The sequence below is a fragment of the Ammospiza caudacuta genome, chromosome 2, assembly GCF_027887145.1.
Source record: "Ammospiza caudacuta isolate bAmmCau1 chromosome 2, bAmmCau1.pri, whole genome shotgun sequence".
In the NCBI taxonomy this organism is placed as follows: Eukaryota; Metazoa; Chordata; class Aves; order Passeriformes; family Passerellidae; genus Ammospiza; species Ammospiza caudacuta.
In genome coordinates this window covers 83,298,992-83,312,698 of record NC_080594.1, presented here as the reverse complement: position 1 = coordinate 83,312,698, position 13,707 = coordinate 83,298,992, and the positions used below count along the sequence as shown (strand labels likewise).

Genomic DNA, 13,707 nt, shown 5'->3' with positions numbered 1-13,707 from the left:
CACCCACAGCTCTTATGAGACCAGTGCCAGTTTCCATTGTACTCAGTCTCGTATCACCAATCTTGATTGCAAGAATCTGAGCTCCAGGAGCCACACCATTCCGTTCTGGTTCGTCTGGAAAGTATCCAGCTGCAATACTAGCCACATGTGTCCCATGTGCTCCTGTGCAAAGGAAAAGTATGTTTTTTCAGTGGACTTCATTTGTAAGAATTCAATATGCTACAGCTCAATTAATTTTCGCTTATTGAGCTGTAAGCACATAAATCCAGTCAGTGGCCAGTCACCAGTGCTGCTGATACCAAAAGGGTGACAGCGTTCACCAGGAATCAGCAGTGGAGCCAGACCTGTTCAATATTTTTTGATGGTCTGGACAAGAGGATTGAGAGTATCCTCAGTCACTGTGCAGACAGGCTGGGCAGGAGTGCTGATCAGCTGGAGGATAGGAAGGCTCTACAAAGGGATCTGGACAGGCTGGATCAATAGGCTGAGGCTAATTGTATGAGGTTCAACAAATCAAAAAGGTTTTTAAAGAGAGAAAGGAGGCAGCAGGAAGAGAGGAGCAAAGTATTAACTTAATTCCACTAACAAAAGTTACTTTGCAGGCTCAACACTTCCTACTCAAAGTTATGAATACTACACCTGAGACAACTCAGGTAGCAGGCATTAAGACTAGAAAACAGAACTGCACAGAAACACAGAAAGGAACATCTCAAATAAGTTACCATCTATTTAGAAATCTGCTTATGTAGCCCTACTGAGATGGGATATTTTCATGAGGAATGAAGAGCATTTTTCAAAGCAAATGCATGCATACCATCCCAACCACCCAGTCTGCTTCCAAAACAAACCATGATTACTTAAAGAATACTCTAAAACAGGTTCAGAGTGGTTATATATACAGTTATAGTGACATCTGACATAACAAAAAAGTTTGCATAAAGCTAAATTAAAGATCAATAACCATTTTTCTTCATGGGTATTATAATTAAGATTCTTAAAGTAGACAAGTACAAAGGAGAGAAACTAAAAATCAATCATCACTCTACATTTAACAAACATAACAAAGGTTTTTTGAAAGAAGGTTCTCTTTAGTTTAGCTTTTAAGATACACGTGCATGTTAAAGAATACCTAAGTGGGCACATTCTATGTATTCATGCTTATGTACATAAAGTTGACAATATTTCATACAAAAATGTAAGCAAGTTTGGTAATGAGCTATCATTATAGAATTTAGTTCAGGAAATATGAGTATTGATCTTAAAAATCATAATAACAAATGCTGTATTATGACAGCTGCCTCAAGCCATTCCAAGTATCAGAAACAAGACCCAATACAAACTACTGCTTCTCATGATACCTACTTAGCAGTAAAATGTTTTTAAGACTACTTTCATTTACCTCCACTTGTCACAATAGAAAGGAGGTTTCCATCATCATATATATTCACTGAATAATTCAACATCTCAGATGTTCCAAAAGATCCATATTCCTGAGCCTCTTTGTAGGTTCTCAGCACTGTACAGTTAGCTAAGTCACCACTCTCACTTGTATCTATGCAGGCTCTGTTGACAAAAACAAACAAACAAAAAAAGGCAATGTCACAGCTGCTGCAAACTTTTGGTTACCTACCCTTTCCAGCTGAGCACAGCAAAAAGACTTCAAGAAGTTTGGTTCTTTGTTTTTGGTATCTTTAAATAGCTCTTTGAGCAGCTACTTTAAAACTTGGTTGTTTATACTTAAGATTCAGAAACTAAATAAACTTATTTTCAAAACACTACTAAATTCAAATCAATCTGTATTTGAAAAGCAAGAGTATGCAAATTTAGGGAAGTTCAAGGAAGAAATTTTACTAAAGGTAGATGTTCAGTGCTGGTACACAAACATTCAAAGTTTTACTGTTTTGTATGAAGCACATTATCAGTAAAGAAATGTGCCATGTTACATCCTGAAGTCTGTGCACAGACACTTGTTCTGTCTTATTTCACATCACCAATGGATAGTCAAAACAGTTTTATTCTGCTTCAGAAGAAAAACCCCATAAGCTTACACTCATATCCCACTGACTTCAATAAGACTTTATTCTATCCTATCTTCACTTGGCACCAGAATTTTGTCAAGAAATTCAATTAATACAGCACAACTATTTTAAAGCAAAAAATACTTAAAACCCCTATAAAGAGGTTTAAAAGATAAAAGATAACAAGTCTTCAATGCAAGCTATTGTTTTATGTAAAGAACAAGATATTTTAGACAAGTTTAGTAATTTACCTCCAGGTCTCACCGTCATACCACACTACACAATCATATACTGGGCCAGGATCACTGTATTTTTTCTCAAAAGAATTCAACAATTCCACTTGATTTTGAAGTTCTTCCTTTATTAGCTTATTTACCTGATACAGCAAACAAAATTCAATTAGAATATTTCCAAAATTACTACAAGATAGGTAATCCTACATTCTTTTCTAGTGCTATACATTTTTTCCATTACTTTCTCAGGAATGTTAGACTATCCTAGGAGTCATAAAAATCTAGAAGTTCAGTGGCTTTCAACAGTGCACTATTTTTTGGCCTATTATGTACAACTACTTCTAATTTCTGTAAATATAACATTTAAAGCCGTTATTTTCTTAAAGACTATTAAATGATAAAGTAGTATCTGAGGCATTTCTGGTACTTCATTAAAATAGTACACAGGTTACACAAGAAAGAATATGTTTAGAAAATTCCTTTGAACAGCTTTGAACACAGCAAGCACGGTGGCCTCAAAACATTGCACATTAAATTAAAAACAAAACTTACTGAAAATATCCAACAAATTTCTTGAAGTAATCCTATTTTCATATTTGACACCAACTCTCAAAAGTAAACAACACTAAGCAAACTGAACAACCATGCATAGAAAGACTTATAAAATTAATCAGAAGATACACTGGCAAATTATCTGCCAGAATACTCACAAGTATCTTTCTTTCACTCATCTAATGAAACATTTTAATCCTGTCAACCAGTAACAAATTGTTGCAAAGAACAAGTTCATAAAATTAGTCTTCATGCAAACCTGTGAGGGAGAGCTATGAGCAGCATCAAATTCTTCTTGTTTCCTACAGGCCTCTGCTAGAGCCAGCCTGTGAACAGGATCCCAGAGCTTTTCCTTGCGCTCTTTCTGCAAAATAAAATCAGAGGTTCCTCAACATGCTAAGAAATATATGTCAAAGTATGAAGTCTATAAAGATAACTTGAAAATTCTGATTTGAGACAATGGCTAAAAATAAAAATAGTATACAATAGTATAAATAAGCATAAATTGCCATACAACTTAAAAAAAAGGGCTGTCAGTAATTTCTGTACTTCTAGCCTCAATGGACCATTGTGAGGAGGATTTCCTAGCCATCCACCTGTTGCTCTGAAAAAATCACAGAAGAAATGGAATCAATAAAAATCAGAGAGAATACCATTTAAGTGCTGGTTAGCAATCCAAGTATGTTAGCAAACCACATGCTGTAGTGTTCTAACAAAATTAAGAAACAGAACTGTAAAATATGACTATATACCAGAAAAAAAAAAGATAATAATTCATCCTTACCTGAATCCTCTCCTTAAGAGCTTTAGGATAGATATCATAACCATTTTTTATGCCAATGTGATATTTGCCTGAAGGATTTACCCAGTTTGCTGGAATCTACAGAAAAGTACATTTAGAAATAGGTTAACTAATGGCATTAAAAGAAATCCTCAAACAAAAAACCCCAACACTGTGTAAGACAGATTAGCAGAACAAACCTGCACATACTGCCAATTTAATTCTCTGTCTCCATAACAGTAACTACTGCACTGTTCCAACAACATGACATGGCATTTTCAATCCAGCTCCCAAAAAATCAGTATCAGTTTATGTGACACTGCCATTGAACATCTTTAAGCATTAGTTGTTCTGATAGTCTATTTTTAAAACACAAAGCCCCAGCTTTACTGAATTTGCTGGGTGTGGGGAAATAACAGTACTGTAAGTGAAACCTAACATGAGCAAGTATGGTTGGAAGCCATGACAAACATCTGAATATCTCATTTCACAACTTCATGCAATTTAGACTCTGTATATCAGGATCTGCTCATCCTAGTAACAAAAAGTCAAAGAGCAACAGATTTAGCCTAACAATCATCTTCTGTGCAAAATTAGGAAAAAGCTGACAGTATGGAGAGATCCAAAGATGTGATGCCCCCATATCACATCATCAATCCCATCAGGAAATCAAGAACATGTTAGCAACATCAGTTCTGTGTACTCAAGATCTCTACTAGACTGTGTCCTTTCTGGAAACCCTACAGCATTTCTGCTATGCATAGTGAGAATTCAGTGAGTCTACAACTAGGTCCTCACAGATTTTTCAGTCTCTAAATCGATTCACTATGAGCTTAACACAATTCCTCTTGTAGCTCATTCAAATGTGGAAAATACTAGCACTTTTAAAAACACCACTGTGTCTGATATTTTAAAAACACATTAGCACATTTTCTTCAGCCAATTTCCAAAGCTGTATCAGATACTGGTTTGAACAAATAATTAAATTATTATCAGGCCCCCAAAAAAGCCCTGTACACACCCGTATTCAGCTAAGGAATAAATTAGAGATAAAGACATACAAAAAGTGTAAAACACACTAAGCAATCTACATGAAGATGAGCAAATGCAGCATTAGGTTTGGGTAAGATGTGGCTAGCTGGTTTCAGTTGGGCTAGGGTTGATTTTCTTTACAGTCGCTGATATGGGGCTGTTTTGGATTTGTGCTGAACACTCTTAATAACTCAGGAATGTTTTAGCTGCTGCTGGACACTGCTTGCACAGAGTCAAGGCTTTTTCTCTCACCCATCCCAAACAGTGAGCAGGCTGGAGATGCACAAGGATTTGGGAGGGGACATAGCTGGGACAACTGATCCCAACCTGACCACAGGGATACTTCATACCATACAGCATCACGATCAGCATATAAAGCCAGGGAGAGAAGAAAGAAGGGGAGTCATTAAGAGTGATGGCATTTATATTCAAGTCACAATTTGTGTGGAGTCCAGCTTTCCTGGAGATGGCTGAACACCTGCCTGCCCATGGGAAGTGGTGAATGGACCCCTTGTTTTCCTTTGCTTGCGTGCAAGACTTTTGTTTTATCTATTCAACTGTCTTTATCTCAACATGTAAGTTTTTTTCAATTTCACCCTTCGGATTCTCTTCTCCCCATATTGCCTGGGGAAGGCTGAGTGAGCAGTTCTATGGTGCTTAGCTGCCAGCCAGATTTAAACCACAACATCTGGTTAAAAGGAAATAAGTTTTGTAAAAACCAAAACAGGTGCTAAATTTGCTGTTAACCAAAGAAGATGATGTCCAGTGGTGTCTCCGTACCACCAAATACTCACCTTTAAAGTTCTTCCAGAAAGACCAGTAATTTCTCCATCTTTAGGTTCTGCAATGGTACATGTAGTTACATCACCACTGCCCGTAGTGTCAATGATATCAATTATCTTCGGTTTCCCATCAGTTGTAATCTGAAAATATGAGCACAGAAAAATTGGGAAATGTACTTGATTAGTACTTTAGCACACAAACCAGGAACATTTTGTTGTTAAAAATATCAACTAGCTTTTTCAGACACCCAACCTTTAATTGAAGGACATAAAAGCAACTTGAACTCAAAATAAATTTTCAAATAACTAAGAACAACATGTACCTCTTTCTGGTTCATACAAATCCACTCCTAATTCTAATAAGGATTTAGAAGAGAAAAAAGTGAAAACACTATCAACAAAGCACAGGCAGCCTCAATTTAAAACCAAGCCTAAATTTGCAAAAAAGCTATTTGCAAGAACTACTATTTGTTGTCATATCATTTGCTGCGTTGCTTGTGACCCCTCATTCTGGACAAATTTTATAGTAATGAATGCACAAGTAAGAAAATGACAGGTGCTGAAGTACAAGCTCTCACAAACTGGAATCTCTTAACTCAGCATAAAGGAACCTAAAAAGGGAAAAGTTACTATTACCTTATTTGTCCTCTTTCAAAGATTCTGCTTTGTGTTTTAATTCATTTGTACTTTTAGCAGCTACAGCTATATATACCTAATACTTCTACAAGGAGTCTGGAAAGATGTTATAGCAGCCTCCCAGCACCTAAAAAGGGCCTATAAGAAACATGGAAGCAATTTTTTACATGGCACAGGCAGTGATAGGACAAGGAAGAATGGCTTTAAACTAAAGGAGACTGTCAGACCAGTTTTAAGGAAGAAATTTTTCACTGTAAGAACAGTGAAACACTGGAACAGGTTGCCAGGTGGATGCCCCATCCACCTGGAAACATTCAAGGTCAGGTTGGATGGGGTTCTGAGCAATCCGACGTAGTTGAAGATGTCCCTGCTCCTTGAAGGGAGGTTGGAATAGACAGCCTTTCAAGGTCCCTTCCAACCCAAACCATTCTATGATTCTATGAATTGATCATACAAACATATTTTTACAGTTCTGTATTAAAGACTGATTACAAAAAGAAGATATCAATCATCTTCCTAGTATTTTCTATACATTAACTACACTGAAAGTGAAAAGAGCTTCATATTCAGAAAAGCAGCAACATTTGTTGTTTTCTACCATTTAAATATATGGTATTTTTGCCTTTATTCTCTATCAGTAATTTTGATGTTAGATATAATATATGGAAGGTTATTTTGTTGCAATAATGCTCCAAATTGTGAATACCGCTACTGGAAGCTACCAACACATTCAAACTGTTTCATAAAAGTCACTCTGCTGCTGCCAAAAGGACAAGAGTCAGGTTCTTATCACATCTCGGCAAACAAGGATACATACTTACATGGTCTCAAATTCACGGCTTAAAAAAAAAAAAGCAACAAACAAAAACCCAACCAAAGCCCATACAATCCAAAAAACAATCTCCTAGGAACTCAACAACAAAAAACCAACCCAAACAAGTAACAAGCAACACCTCCAATGAAAATAGGCTTAAACAGCTTAAAAAAATAAAAAAAATTAACCCCAAATATTCCAAACCCATAGCAACCATAAAAACAGCATCAATTTCATTTCCCAGAAGGTAACAAATACTGCTTTTGAATAAGCTTGCTAGGGAAGAACTTTAATGACAGAAACCAACACTCCACTCTGTTCACAGAAATTCAAGTTCACTGGAGAAAATCTTAAGAGCATCTTAACCTGGTAAAACATCAACCAATCCATAGTTACGTAGTAGTGAAAATTTACTTGGGGAGCAGTGTGTAGGCACTAAACCATACACTTTTCAAGCATTTGTAATTAATGTCTTCAATGCTGGCCACAATTCACACAAAAGTCAAGAGCCGCTCCAATACTAAAACAACTGCAAACCAATCCTGACATTAGCAGCACTTGACACTTTTCAGTATGCCTCTACTCAAAGTCAACTATTCAGTGATCAAAGTACAAGAAAACAGGAATGAAAATGTAATCCAAGGTGACTTGCTTGAAGGAGGCAAGTTATACAGCAACAGGTGGCCAGAACACAGATTTATGCTGCAGCAAGCTTGAATAGTTTTAGGAGTTGTTTCCTAGCCCGAAAAACAAGGTGCACCTCCTACACTCTATGGCTCTCTGCCTCCTAGCTGAAACCCAGCAGGCCCATACATGCACTTGAGTTTGTACTGTCAGAACCAAGAAATCAGAGTCTTTCAGTCAGACACAAGAAACTGAGAGTTTCAGCTGGTGTAAGGCTCAATTCCTAAGAGCCGCAATCCAGACAGGTTCAGGGTAACTCAGTGCAAGTAACCGATACGGCGGCTCCTGCTACCACGAGCGGCCCTTCTGCACGCTGCCCACCAGCAGCAACGCCAGAGGGAAACTCAAGAGTTCAGCTCAGTTTGCCTTTGCAAATCTTGCCATTCTGAGTTTAAAATTATAATAAAAATAATCAAGTGACTTTGATCAATTCCCTCATGTGAACAGAAGAGTCCTGAAACAATGAATTGATCACAGACAGAATGTACATTCTAGTACCTTTTGCATTAGAGTTTTAAAAAAATTATTTTTATACAATTAAAAATATTTTATACTGTGTTTAGAAAAAATATCCCCAATCTTGTCTTAATTATTATGGCTTGCCTATAGGCATTTAAAAAACAAATCAGTAGTTTAAAACTACTTTGCTGTTTATACGTTTCTGCTTGAAGTTTTAAAATCCTGTGTACATGTTAGTTCTGACTTTGTAAAGCAGATAAATTAGTAAACTGAGAACACTAAAATTAATCTGTGTGCATAATCCTGGCAACTCATACAGGTTATAATAGAAGTAGAAGAGCACCAGTATCTTTGACAATCACAACACAAGAAAAAGGAAAGCCAGATGCATTTTAGCATGTTTTTGCCAGCCCATACAATCATTGACTCCAACTGTCAGCTACTGCAGACACAAGAGATGAACAAGTTCTTCAGCACTTTGGTCATGGGACAGCTGATCATCATTATCACAAACAAAATAATTTCCAAGCAATTTTTTTAACTCAGTGCTGAAAAGCAAGTAAAACAAAACTAGCTGCTACGGCTAAAAAGCTGTCACATAAAAGCACAAGTTAATGTTAGTAAATAATAATTCCAAATGCCACTTTACAAAATAAATAAATTTGCAAGAAGCAAAATGAACTGACTTATCTATCATGAAACAAAAGAAGCCCCAATAGGAACAGGGAAAGGACAGGGTGGGGCTGAGCAAAGACTATACCTATACAATCACAACACTCCATTAAATGCATCTAAAATTTCATCAGTCACTCTGCCTTAATGAGAATTACAAACATTGACTTGGCAGACAGCAGGAAATACATTCTACCAAGAGAACTGAAAGAGGGCAAAACTCACATGAAAGAAGCAGACAAACTAAACCTTACAGTTGGTGTCAACTGGTGGAAAAGCAAGGGAAGAAGCAGTGAAAGAAATTCCCTAGAAGGCACTGGTTCCAAAGATTCATAAAGAAAAGGAAAGTAAGTACAAGCTAGAATAACATTTTATGTATCAAAGAAAGCCAATCAACAGACAACAGATCTAAGAAGGTTTTGTTAACTATTCTCTCTATAGCAGCAAGCGTCCAGGGAAGAACAGAAACATAATGATATTTCCCTGTTAAACTCTGTTCCCAGATCTTTCTGTCCCTCAGAAAGAAAACAAACAGTGCTATCAATGTTTACAAACCAAGTCACAGAATCAACAAGCAAAGAACCCTACCTAGGAATGAAACATTATGCAGCAGCTAAGAAATTAACTGTTTTGTTTTGATTAAGAACTCCACTATATCCAAATCACAGTAGCTCATTTTAGCTTGTAATAATCATTGTCATTAACCAGAACTCTAACTTGTAATATCAATTAATCTTGCTACAGGTTAGCAACTGATTCAACATCTTATAGATCTAAGTCTATGCCAGGCCAGGAACTGACAAGAAGACTGACAGTAAGAAAAAGCAGCAGCAGGAAAGATGGGTGTAAAAAAAAATTTCAAAAATTGTCCCAAGGTTAGAAACTACTTCTTGCAGTACAGCTATGCTGTGTCACTGCCTATGCCCGGGACACTGATTCATTGCACTGAGCCAAAATGTAAACTGGCAAATGCTCCAGAGAGTGAGAACATTCTTTTGCTGAAGAAACACCTACAAAGCTATTCTGGACTGGGTGCTGCCTATGCCTCCTTTATAACTCCCTGTGCAGTAAGTCTCCCCTAGCTGTACTTTAGCAAGCCCCTTAAGCCAGGTCTATTAAGTGGGCAGTGTGAAAAGATCACACAACTTCTTTACATGTTTTTCTGACAACCCTGCCAACTTACTCTCACCCACTGCAACATGAATTACACATCCTGCTCTTCAAATCTTTTACTTCTTCTACAAATCTTTTACTGCATTACCCAAAATTTTATCCTGTGTGTAAAGAAAGAAAGTTGGAGAAAACTGATATGGTCAACACAGAGGTCATGATGCTTCATAAATACCCCTTATGAGCCTTGGGTTACCTATATCAAAACAAAGCTTCTCACTACAGCCAATAAATTCATACCAGGGTTTTGTGGTTGTTGTTGACCACTACTCATTCATAACCTCTAAAAACTTAGATGTTTTTGCTTTTATATGTGAAACTTCAGAACTATGCACATCATTCAATTTATATTCACACCTTCCTAATTGTCTTCCATTACTTTCTGCTCTGCCCATGGTATTACCATGATTTCCTTTTGGCTAGCTTTCATTAAGATTTCCAATTACTCTTCCACTCACCCGCAACTTCTTACCAAAAGCATCAGCTTCATTTCAGCTTAAATCAACAGAAGTGACACCTGGCCACTCCTTCCCTCCATCCAACCTGTCCTCTTAACTCATCCTCTAGTTGAACTGCATCCCATAAGGAGTCATTTCAGAACACGGAACTAATGATCTGCCAGGGTCAGGTCCCTGAATGAGGTCACTTAGGAGTTAATTCCACACCAAAGAAAGGATGGAAACCAACACAAGCCCTGCTTAGTCAAAACAAAACACAACAAAGGATTCAGCGTCCAAGTGAGTTGCATACAACTCCGAATCATTCTTCCACGGACTCTTATGCCATCACTCAGACATAACATGTTAACAAAAAATCTAAAGCAGCAGTGACACAAAGGGCCACATGCAAACTTACAAGATAAAGAAATGTTAAGAGACAAAGGTTACAAGAAATAAGTGCTGAGAAATGCCCAAACTGACATCACACACAGAAATTTACAAAACCGACAGAGACATAAAGTTGGCAGATCAAAAAAAAGCTGGCAGAATCAAATTTGATACAGACTGTTATTGCAATAAAACGCACGAGAAATATAAAGAGAAAGACGGGTATGCAAATTGTGCCATAAATACACTTTTCATGTAAAACACCTAGGCGGCTGTGCGTAGCCTGGAGCTACCTACTGCCGAAGTAACGCAGGTTTAACCAAAACACAAAGCGTTCTTTTATAATGAGCCCTGCGAGAGAAGGCAGCCCCGGAGATCCAAGCCGTGGCACGGCTGCGGACGGCTGGGCAAGGAGCAGGATCCGCACAGCAGCAGCCCCGGGGGTGACCGGTGCGGATCCCCGGCCACGGCATCTCCCCGCCCTCCCGCACCCGAGCCCCGCTCACGCGTGCGGGGCGGGAACCGAGAGCGAACACAAGCCACGAGCCCCCGGGACAGGGATAGGGACAGTCCCCGGGACAGGGACAGTCCCCCGGACAGCCCTCCGGGGCCTCCCCCGCTCTCTCCGCCGCTGCCTCGGGCCGCCCGAGTGCCATGGCCGGCCCCGTACTCGTCCCCGTCCTGCCGGGGTCGCTGCGGTAGGACCCGGGAGCTCCTTGAGAGCCAGGGCCGTGACTCAGGGCCGCCGCCGCCCCGCTCTACCTGCATGCCAGGCGCCCCGGGGTCCACGCCGGTGTCCAGCACGGCTAGCAGCACCCCCCGCCCGTCGAAGTCGGGGAAGCGGGCGAGGAACGCGGCGGCGCCGGTCTCCTTCTTGGGCAGGAGCCCGTGGAACGGGAACGGCTCCTCGGCGGCGGCCGCCATGGCGCGAGACCGGGGCGCGGGGCCGGCGGGGACAGGCTGCGAGAGGCCACGGGAGGGCGGCGCATGCGCGGTGCCGCCCCACCAGCCCGCGGGAACGCGCACCCCCTGGCGGCCCGCGGCGCGAGCGGCACCGGAGCTAAACTGACCAATAGGGCGCCGAGGCGGGCGGGGCCTGCTGGGCAGACAGCCAATCACGGGAGGGACGCGTTCCACGCGCCGGGGCTGTGGCGGCCACGTACGGCGGCGGCGGGAGCCGAGGGCACCTTCGGTCGCCGGGCCCGCCCCGCCCCGCCCCGCCCCGCCCCGGGGCTGCCGGCCGGCCGCAGGCTGCGGCTTCGGACCCTGCCCGCGGCTGTGCGAGGGTCTCCGGCGTCCTCCTAATCGCAAACGGAATCACGGAATCACTTAGATTGGAAAAGACAGCTGAGATCATTAAGTTCAAGCTATGACCGAACGCCGTGTCAACTGAGTGTCAACCGAGTGTCAACCACACCACGGTACTGAGTGCCAAGTCCAGCCTGTCCTTAAACACCTCCAGGGACGGTGACTCCACCATCTCTCCGGGCAGCCCATTCCAATATCTAATCTCGTTTTCTATGACGAATTTCTCCCTGGTGTCCAAACTGAACCTCTGGCACACGTCTTGAGGCCATTTCCTCTCAGGCCGTCACTTGCTGCCTGGGGGAAGAGGCCGACCCCCACCCGGCTGCACCCTCCTGTCAGGTGGTTGTAGAGAGCAGGGAGGTCTCCTCTGAGCCTCCTTTACTCAAATAACTGATGCGCAAACATTTACTTAGTCATGTTTTTTTCTTCTTCTTTTTCTGCTGATTCATTGTTCAGCATAAGTAGGTTCCACGGTGGCAGTACCAGTGCAACTATTTAGCAAAGAGCAGAAAAAAACCGCAAAACCAAAAACCAACCAACCAGCAAACCCCAAACTAACCCCCAACCACATAAAAACAGATAAACAAACAAACAAATCAAGGAAACCCACAAAAACTCCAACAAAACAGCTCCAACAAAAACAACAACAAACAAACCCGAAAGACTACATAAAGGGGGAAAAAACCCATCAAACCAAAAAGACTACCTAAAGGCTACATTAAAAGTTTCGCTGCAGTTGTTAAGGGAAAATCTCAACTTTGAACAGAGATCAGAGGTTTCAAAGGTATTTTTCTAGCTTTCATGCTTACATACAAGTTTGCAAAAGAACCTGAACTATGGAGTACCAGAAACACAGAGAATGTCTTTTGGAAAGATGCCTTTGTAGTGTCTGACGTGCTCCTTCAGCCATTTTAGCTGGTAATAAGTGTAAACCTTGTTGATTTCTGGGGGATCACTATGCTTTCTTCAGGCAAGTTTCTATTTAGAGTCACCTTGGGAGACAAAGGTGTTTGTGAGTTCACTGTAAAGCAATGGAGACATTGACTTCTGAGAGTTCCTCTGTTTGTGTATTTTTTGTTTCACAGGTCTGATGAGATTATTATTGAACATTTGTCAGACATTAATAGTCATTGAAGTGGAGCTGGCATTTGTTCCTTCTCTAGAAGAAGTGGGAGAGGGTTGCTAGCAAATAGGGGTACTTCATTTTTTTCCCCATTTTTTCAGCTACCATCATGTGATTTTTATGCAAGTACTGAAATAAATCTGAAAAGCACTGCCTTAAAAATACACAGTATTAAAAAAGTGAAAGCTGTACCGTATGAATGTAGCATGTAACTCAATCTGCTTCCCACTTTGGTTTTCAATCATAAGTCAAAATTTTACATTTTGATGTCTAGATACCATGTGCTTAAGTTTTTTAGAATGCTGATGGTGTCTGCCATAATCAGATTTTTTTAAAATTACATAAAACTTTGACTGATCTTACTACAGTGGAGAGAATTATTCTGACAGGATGGTTGTTCACTTGTTTAATATCTAATTCACTGTTCATTTCAGTTTAGTTTTCCTTCTGTTTTTCATTGCTAGTGCATCTCAGTGGGAGAAGCTTGTATTTCTGGCAGCATGTTGACATGAACAGAAGTCTCATATGTCCTATTCCTAGTATACTTTGAGACATTAGGCTACAAAAAAATCTCAATATATTTCACATCCCATTCACTGAAGAAGCTGTATGTTAT

General features: G+C 40.3%; 1 protein-coding gene across 2 annotated transcripts in view; it reads right to left on the bottom strand.

Moving 5' to 3' along the window:
* Positions 1-11,624, bottom strand: part of TPP2 (tripeptidyl peptidase 2) — a 52,478-nt gene extending 40,854 nt beyond the window's left edge. For both annotated transcript variants that reach the window (XM_058824726.1, XM_058824727.1), the window contains exons 1-7: positions 11,423-11,624; positions 5,411-5,539; positions 3,588-3,683; positions 3,063-3,167; positions 2,270-2,394; positions 1,400-1,563; positions 8-162 (exon numbers count right to left, since the gene is read on the bottom strand). In XM_058824726.1, the coding sequence (XP_058680709.1) occupies positions 8-162; positions 1,400-1,563; positions 2,270-2,394; positions 3,063-3,167; positions 3,588-3,683; positions 5,411-5,539; positions 11,423-11,584 (936 nt within the window). In that variant the 5' untranslated portion in view covers positions 11,585-11,624. The remainder of the gene's footprint in view (positions 1-7; positions 163-1,399; positions 1,564-2,269; positions 2,395-3,062; positions 3,168-3,587; positions 3,684-5,410; positions 5,540-11,422) is intronic.
* Positions 11,625-13,707: the final 2,083 nt, after the last annotated feature.